The 9077-nt window shown below is 50.0% G+C and overlaps 1 protein-coding gene across 1 annotated transcript in view; it reads left to right on the forward strand.

Moving 5' to 3' along the window:
* The first annotated feature begins 2471 nt into the window (after positions 1–2471).
* Positions 2472–9077, forward strand: part of Tctex1d1 (Tctex1 domain containing 1) — a 22382-nt gene continuing 15776 nt past the window's right edge. Inside the window, exons 1-2 of the mRNA XM_012515308.1 lie at positions 2472–2483; positions 2614–2781. Coding sequence (XP_012370762.1) covers positions 2472–2483; positions 2614–2781 — 180 coding nt within the window. The remainder of the gene's footprint in view (positions 2484–2613; positions 2782–9077) is intronic.

A 9077-nucleotide genomic window follows, 5' to 3' on the forward strand; every position in this document is an offset into this window, starting at 1 on the left:
TCTGTTCCCTTCCCAGTCCCCCTCCCGACTTCCTCTCTCTCTCTCCCCCCACCCACTCCCACCCCCCACACTCCTTTCTCACAGCCCAAAACAAATTGGAAAATTGCTGTGAAATATTTTTCCAGAAAAAGCAGAGTGTTAGTATGACGATAGCTCCGTCCTACCTAGGAGCAGAGATTTACTACAGCTCAAGCAGTAATTTACAGAGCTGGCTTTGTAAGCTGTCTGTTTTAATCTAAGAGAATTTTATTTTTCACTTGCATAGGAAAGTGTCTGTGTAAATTAAATGTTGAACTTTTAGCTTTCCTTGCTATCAAGTGGCAATGTAAGCCATAGATTTAAAAAACAAAAAAACAAAAAAACAACTTGTACTTTAACAAGCAGCGAGGAAAGGAATCGCAGAGAAACTCTGCTAGTGCTAAAGATAATGAAATGCAGGCAACAAAGGAGAATTCTGTCCTGTCTGTGTGAGTGCTGATTTGGTGGCAGTCTTCAGGGTTATCTATGAGCGGTGTAGCAAAAATACACTGATTTTCTTTGTAACATTGTACTCCGTATATAACTTCACAAAATACCTCGTGCATAATGTATTTACGAAAGACCTTGTGGATTACAGTACTCAGGACGCCTTGTAGGCTTAGCCCCGCTGCTGCTGCTTCTGGCAGCCATGGCTGCTGGGCCGGGGGGGCTCCGCTGTGTCCCTGCAGCTCCCAGAGAACCAGCACAGCCACGCAGGCTTGCCCCCCACGGGTAAAGGCAGGCAGACAGGGAGTTGTGACTAGTGGAAGGGAATCGTTAGAGCATCTGAATGTCACTTGCCTTATAAGTTAGGAAAAGTGTGGACGTCACGTTTTTGTAAATAATGATTTTTATAAATGTTTTCTCCTTCATCTTCTTCCCGATCACCCGTTTCACAAAATCTTGAATATGCAAATCTCTATCACGCTGCATTTCTCCAAGTAGCGTTCCCATTTTGAATCGAGTTGGAGTCTACATGTAAGTTGTTATTGAAATGTGATTTTTTTTTCTGGAAAATACATGCAAATAAATCAAGTTGTGAACCTCTTTTATTGTCAGCCTCTTACATGTCGGTCTCCACTTGTGGGAACTGTAATGACACTCACACCCCTGTCCGGGTGGGGGAGAGGGCAAGCCCACGGTCTGGCGAAGGTCGTGACCTTCAGAGGCGACAACATCCCAGCTGACAACTCTCTGTAGACATGAGGAAGTGGGGACCCAATGCCACTCCATTTCTTTATCTAAAAAAAAAAAAAAAAATTGAACCTTCCATATCATATGCCTTCTCTTCTACAAGAAACCAGAAGTGCAAATAAATTAAAGGACAAGGTAGGTAGTAAGAAATAGTGAAAAAGAGCTTTCGCAGAAGGGAAGGGGTCTGAGAGATGAAGGAGGGGCAAAGGCAGAGAGGAAGCGACCTAAAAAGAAGGCAGGTGCGGCATGTGTGTGCGCCAGCTCCCCACGGTGGCAACCGGTACACGCTGCAAACAAGCATTTACTAATAAATACAAATGCTAAAAAGTAAAAATAATATTAAAGCTGGGCGCGGTGGCGCATGCCTGTAATTCCAGCACTCCAGAGGTTGAGGCAGGAGAATCGTTGCGAGTTCGAGACCAGCCTGGGCTACGGTGAGCTCAAAGCCAGCCTGAACTGCATAGCAAGACCCTGTCTCAAAAAGACAAAAATAAGAGTATTAAAGTGGAAATATACTGTAGTGCACAAAAAAGTTTCAAAAGGCTGAATAACACGCTCCTCAAAGCACTGAGTCATTAGCCATTTAATGAGATGACATTTAGTCCGTCTCTTAACAGGGCCTGGCTACTTCAAGATACATATGCAATAAGAGGTCCTTTCCTGGCCTTACCTTTCTGTGAAAGGGGATTGAGATGGACCAGAACAAGTTAGTGCCCTCCTTCCAATCCTGTCCTAACCGTGCTCTGCGCGCCCATTGGGACCCTTAGCGGGTGCTACCTGTGGTGACCCAGGCTCCTGCACTAGACTGGGCTCAGAGGCGATCTTTTCTCCTCTGCCGCGACCTCGCATGCAAACATCTGCAGAGTTCATTTGCTCGGTTTGCTTTTCCCTTGGGGCCAAGGAAGCCTGCACCGAGGAGCAAAGGCCCTGGGTTAGGGCAGGGGGTCGGCGGCCAGGGCTTTACCAGGACCGACCTATACTGCCCAGCAGAGCGAGGTGGCGCAGGCCCTGCTGCCCACGCGCAGGTGGTCAGCCCGGGGTTTCCCAGGGACCTGGACCTGGTGTGTGACCTGAGTCTCAGCTTCCTGAATCTGGAAGGGAAGAGCAAGCCTTGCTCCGCAGAGCTGCGATGACGGAATAAAACCAAACCTTTGCCGCACAGGCAAATGCAAGCTTGCAAGCAGAGGGCAAGGACTCCTCTCCTCACCCTGGAGGCCGTGGGCCGCCGGCCGAAGGGGGGGGATGTTTAGGGGGTCGCCATGGAGACGGAGGTGGCGTTAGAGGGAGCCAGCACTGCTTGGTCCAAGCACAGCCTGCCGAGGGGCAGAGGTGAGCGCTGGAGCGGGGCGAGGGAGGGCGCAGGCATGGATGCGTGCACTCGCTGCTTGGTCTCCGCTGCAGATCCTGCACCGGCCCGCGAGTCAAAAAGAAAAACAGGAGACCCCGAGTTTGGGGGCTAACCCTCGGGGTCCTGGGCTCCCACTGCTGCCCTACCGGCCAGGGATCCCGGTCTCTGCGAGGCGCATGGCTGGGAGCCCGCAGGGACCTGTGCTGCGGGCTGCAGCTGAGGTGCGGGGACCAGGGTGTGCACAGGGAGTGCAACACGCGTGCACGAACACACACGCACACTCAGAAATATTCACGCACGGGGGCACCACACAGAGGCAGGCATTCGCACGCACACACACCCCAGAGGACCTCACACTCACACACCAGCACGCACAGAGGTGCTCACACTCACACACACTGCCTGCGCCGCCCCCAGGAATCTCGCACCGCTCAGGCCAGAGCTCCACAAAAGCGGGGTGCACTTCCCACCCTCCGCTCACCCCAGCTCTGCATCTTTGTTTTGATTTCCTGCCAGGCACAGGGCCTTGAGTTCAAGTGGCGAACTCTCTAAAGTGAACACCTGGCGTGTGTGCGTGCATGCAAGTGTGCATGTGTGCAAGCATGCGTGTGATCATCGGAGACGGTGAGCTCTGCAAAGCCCCCTACCGCTGCCCCCCTCTTTTTTTGGCGGAACCTGGGATTGAATTCAGGCCCATCTTCCTGGCTGCCCCCTTTTTAACAATCATTTGTGAAAGGAGGTAGGACTTCGAACTATCAAAAAACTCCTCTCTGCTCTTCCCAAAATAAATTACTGTTGCTTGAAGAAGAAAATAAAACCCTTTGGGGAAAATGGTTAGTTTTAGTTTTTAAACCAAGAAGAATATTAGCAAACTTTACCAAGATTAAACATGGGAAGCATCAAAATAAGCTTTGTGGAGTGGGGGCCCCTCCTCCTCCCCCCGCCGAGGTCTTTGCCCCAGTTACTTCCTCTCTTTGCTGGGGAAGTGTTTGGGGCCCCTTCGTATCCCCTCGCGGAACCCCGTGCCCGCGCGCAATCGCAAGCTTCCACAGCGTCTGATTTCCAAGTCTGTGGATCCCGTAACCGCAGATGCTATGTATGTCTGCTCTTGACGAGCCCCTACTCTGGCTCGATAGGGTGGCAAACAGCGTCCGTGTACCCTGTCAGTACACAGGGGCTTCGCTGTGACACCAACGTGTTGTCAGCTCTTGCTGCTTCTGTTTTACAAAATTCCTCTTCCCACAGCTCAAGGATGTCGGACAGCGCTAAAGACGTAGCTGTGCGTTTGCTGAGGAAAAAGGGGAGCCTGTCCCCGCTCAGCAGCCTCGAGGGCCACAGGAAGGGCACTCAGGGCCGCAGCAAAGAGTGAGTAGCTGGCCGGCGCCTCAGTTCGGTTATGGGATGGGCCGGCGTGCAGTGCTTATCAGGGGAACAAACACACATTTCTTTGGGGACATGAAAGCGAAAAGACAGTAGATACGGGGCTCAATTCATCTTCTGGGCCACACTAAAAATAGGAAAGAGCGCGTACTCATGTGGAACGTTGATGCCAGCAGCACTTTCCCTGTTTCAAAGACTACCCCAAGCCCCTCAATTCCAGAGAAATAATGTGCGCAACACAGCCCAAAGCAGCTACTCTGACAAGATTTCCTGGGTTCTTCAACTCTGTATCATATGACTACATCATGATGATGTCATATGTAGGATGAGGGTTGCACAAATATAGTATGTGCTTAAATTTTTCTAGCAAAAGATAGGTTGCCATGAATCCCCCTCGAGACACTGCCTGGCACACCCGTCCCACCAACTGGCCACGTCCTGCAGCAGCTCTGGCACCCTCTTTCCTGAGGGTCTTTAGCTGCGCTGTCCTGGCTGCTTCAGTGTCCTGAATTGGCTCAAAACATTGCCCTTTCTTGGTCATTTTGACTTTGGGGAGGAGCCAGAAGTCACACGGTGCCAGATCCAGTAAATACGGTGAATGAGGATGCACTGTGATGTTTTTATTTGGCAGAAATTTCCTTAAATATTTCTAATCAATTCAGGACATCAGGTCAGCCATGAAATGACCCTCAGGAAAGAAGACTTCCAGAACTTCTTCAGAAAGTAGCAAGAACAATGGGAATGGGACAGGTGTGTTCAAAGTGTGTAGGGTATTAATGATTAATGAAGTGTGTGAGATTAATGGTAATGTCTTCTACTGTGATATTTTAACTCAGTCATGTATTTTGAGCACTCTCTGTACTTATACAATCCACTTATCCAACATTAATACAAAATTTGCACTATATTTTATAGTCATTTTCTATAGCTTTTTAAATGGCTGTCTAATATTTTGTGAATTTATAATCTGGGTTAATTAATATTCTCCAATTATTGTGGAATTTAAGTTTGTTTCCTCTTCTTCTTTTTCACTATGTATTAAAACTTGCGTTGGTTGGGGCTCTTTCAACATACTGCACGTATTCTTCTAAATAGATGAATCAATGTTTAAAACTTCCACGGCGCTGGTAAGTGAGCACAGCATGTGAGGGGAGTCATGACCTTCTACGAAAGACTTTCCTTCCTAAGAGTCTCAACAGCGTTGAAGGACGTGAGCCCCTGTGCCCCCTAGCGGAGAAACAGGCGCTGTGCATGGCGGCAGGAGCCTGCAGAAGTGGACTATTTAGAGTCAGGTCTGGGAAGGTATTAATGCGCTCGCCTGCAGCTCTACTTTCCAGCTCCGCAAGTTCGAGGGTTACACACGCAAGCTCTCCCTATTGCAAACGTGTGCTGAGTACAAAAGAGTAGCGAGGAGTCCTAACATAAAAAGAAGGTGAGTTTTTAATTTTGTTTTTCACTGAAACAATCAATAATAATAGAGGTGGTGGCTGCTCACGTCCATGGGGCCCCTGCTGCGGACTCCCTCAGGCCTCCTGGAAACTCGGGCTGTAGGGATCAGCGCGCTCCGGTGCCCAGCGCTGGCTGCCTCCTGTTTGGCGTGGACCCCTCACTAAGCAGGGTTTCTGCATTGGTGAAAAAATTTAAAAAGAGGCGTATTACTTTGTGTCATGTGAAGAATGAGAACTTCAGCTTCAGTGTCCCCAGATCAAGTTTAGCAGCACTCCGCCGTTCTCGATCGTCTGTCATCATCTCCTGCTGCTTTCAAACTCCACAAGGGAGAGTGTCGGCCCTGGAAGCCCGGGGACCACAGAGCCAACAGCGCTGCTGAGGAGGCCTCCTGCGCGAACACCGCAAGTCCTGCTCTGTCAAGGTAGGCACTATTACACGCGCTTTACAGATGAAGGAACAGAACTTTAGACAGGTTGAGGCTCCAAAGCTAGAACTAGCAAGGAGCAACAACAACAAGAAGGCTTTTGTTGATCAGCCAAATGTTTTCTCTCCCTGAAAACCAACAATTTGAGTGCATTCATGAGTCCTTTCTATTTATTCACCAGAACCTGGGGCTTCTCACCTATGGGCCGGAGCAGGTAGTGACAATGATACCTTTCTTGCTGGAAGCATAGCATCTGGCAGACCTGGCGCAGTGAATAGACGAGCTCTTCTTGTGTTCTCCAAATTGAAACAGAATCCATGAGGTCAAGTGACATCCCCAGAACAATGTGGCATGATAGGCAGCCTCATTGTCCCCGAGCTGACAGTCCCACTAGGAGGTCAGGGTGGAGATCCAAGACTGAAGCTCTCTTTCACATCAAACCAAAGTGTGGTGGTGTCGTGGATTTCCGTACAGATCCTGCTCTCCAGCTGGACCCGTTCGTGCAGCCAACACACTAGGCAGCCGACACCATGGGTGCTTTTCAAACTCACTCATTCAAGAATTAGCAAGCATCTGCTGTTTCCTACTGCTGTGCCACAGGCTGAGTATGGAACGGTGAATAACTGCAACTTGCTTTCCACCTAATTGAGAGCCACCTTGCAACTTTTTCAGGCAGGCCGGGTCTTTCCATTAAAAGTAACCAAATTGGAAAAGATTGTGTTCATCACTGTGTTCTAAGCAGTTAGAGCGACACGGGAACATTCCCTGCTTTGTAGAATTTAAATTCAGGTGGAAAAGACAATAGGCAAGTGGTTTTCAATGTGATAAGTGGATTCCAAGATCCTAGCTGCTCCCAGGCAGTTAGAATGATGCTGCCAGGCCGATGTCCCTGTCTGGATACCTGAGCGAGAGGCCGGGGTCTGATCTGAGCTGGGTAAGTGATGCGGCTGAGGAGGACCCCCTGAGCAGCTCTCCTTGAAAGAGGAGTGACTGTCTCCATTCTGACTGAGCCTGACCCTATTTCCTCGTATAGATAGGAACAGAGCTGGCTGGGACTTCAGTTTATCCATTCAATGGGCCTCAGGCAATGTGTATTGGGCTAGCTGAGGTGCTGGTGATAGTCTTTGAAGGTGGTGTGCATGTTTCCCTGGTAACCTACACCTGCTGCTCTTTAATGTGAGCCTGGTTGAGACAGGACGGTAGAGCTAATGTTCCTCGCCACCAGCTGGGATCGAGCCTTGAGATAGAGGCTAGAACTTCCTGGGGCCTGAAGGATTACATCAGAGCAGAAGCACCAGACATGCAAAATATTAGATACTATTTCAATAGCATAATGCAGATTATTCTTTCTGCATATCCTTTCTGCATATGGCAGAGGAAATGTAGGCCACCCACCTAGTTCAGCTCACAGAGTCACCTACTTCCCACAATTCTCAGTCAATCCTCCTCAAGCCACTCCTCCACTTTATAAAACTGGGTGAGGCCCTGGGTCAGTCTCTTTGTTCCTGAAAGCCAGCTTCATGGCTGGACTTAGGGCCCCTTGGCTCCCCAACAATTATAAATATGTTTTGGTGTCTTTACTTTCGCCATGGATTGCACTGGGAGTGGTAGATTGGAATTAACTTGGTAGGATTGCAATAACGTATCTTTGGGATTACAAATATTGACTTCTTGGACCGAGAGGAGAACCTGGAAGGGACTCCTACAGCAGCCTCTTCATCACCCTAAAGAGGGAATGAGAACTGGCTGAGGTACAGCTTCCGCCATAGAGCGAGGGGCCAGGGCCGACTGCAGTGGTGACGTTTCCAAATTAAACCAGAATTATAGCTAGTCTTGTTAGTAAAACATTTCACATGTAATACCCGCGTACCTCTTAGAAAAGCCCCATGGGTCAGGTGGGAAGATAAAGTATTCCTGTTTCTTTTTATGAGAAAATGATGCGTTTTTCATAGATTGCGTTGGGAGAAACCTGGCCCAGGAGAGTTGGAACAGGTCGTTTCTGGGCCTGTGAGCGCAGGCGGGCTGCAAGTGAGGACTGTGGCGCCGGAAGTGACAAAGCCGACAGGGCGGAGCAGGGAGAACCCGTGTTCTGGGGGAAGAAGGAGACCTTCAGTGAGATCCCAACGTGCAAAACCAAGCCAGAGACAAAAGCGTTTTGGCCAGTGCAGCTACAGTAACCTTGGCATTTCTGTTAAGAAAGGCCATAACAGATGAAATTCCTAAGCTGGGAGAAGGTCATTTTTTAAAGAATCTTGTCTGCTAAACATTTTTTAAAGGATGCCCATTTAAAACACAGTCAAAGGAGACTGAGGTCTGCAGAGGCAAAGCCTAAAAGCCTAAGCAGAACAGGCAGGGCCCGGCAGCCTGCAGAGACGCTCAGACTCGCTCGAACCCAGGAAAAAGTCAAGTTGGAGTGGATCTCCCTTGGGGCCTGACAAACGGCAGAACAGAAGAAGGGAGAACAAACCGAACATAAGCCAGTGGAGTGAGAATAAGACGGCTCCAACCGCTCAGCAAGGGAGCCAGGAGGATTTGGAGAACACCGAGGTCGGTGACCTGGCGGCGCTTTCGCCTGGTGCGGGAGCCCAGGGCTGCGCTCCGGCCGCCTTCCTCCTCCTGCTCGGCCCTTTTGCGCAGCCGCGCGGCCGCTGAGGCGTCTCTGGGCGGCTGGCGTCCCAAGGCTTTGCCTGCCTGCTCTGCCCTGTGAGGTTTGCTCCACCGCCCACCCGGTGCATGTCCTCGCCCCGCCCCGCCCTCCCCACGACCCTTCTCGCTCAGTTTATTTCAAATTGTGCTCGGCATCCTCTCGCTTACCCACTCCAAAACCCCCTCGCCCTGTCGGACCCCAGGAGTCATCTCCTGGCCTGTACAGTGCACGCGCCCAGAGAGCTGCGTGCTCCGCAGGCTGCCCTCCCCCACTAAAGCGTGAGTTCTACGAGTTTGCTTCGTTCCAGCACTGCACGCTAAGGACCTAGGACAGTGCCTGGCATACAATGGTTGGTTGATAAGTATTTTTGATTGTTGAGTGAATAACTCCTGCATTATGTTAGCTCCCGAATGAGCAAGTTCTGCTCCCAAGCAAGCAAGATTCAGTTCCACGTCGGCCTTAAGCCCAGGCCGCCTGGCGACCTTCACCTCTTGGCAGAAGATGCACCTACAACAAATAGTTTTTGTTCAAACTTTTGATGCAAGAAACACTTTTTCTTCTTTATTGAAACATTCTACCATACACCTATTTCTTGAAACTTTTTTTTTGGGGGGGGG

This window comes from Octodon degus, unplaced genomic scaffold (assembly GCF_000260255.1).
Source record: "Octodon degus isolate 3935 unplaced genomic scaffold, OctDeg1.0 scaffold00057, whole genome shotgun sequence".
Taxonomy (NCBI): Eukaryota; Metazoa; Chordata; class Mammalia; order Rodentia; family Octodontidae; genus Octodon; species Octodon degus.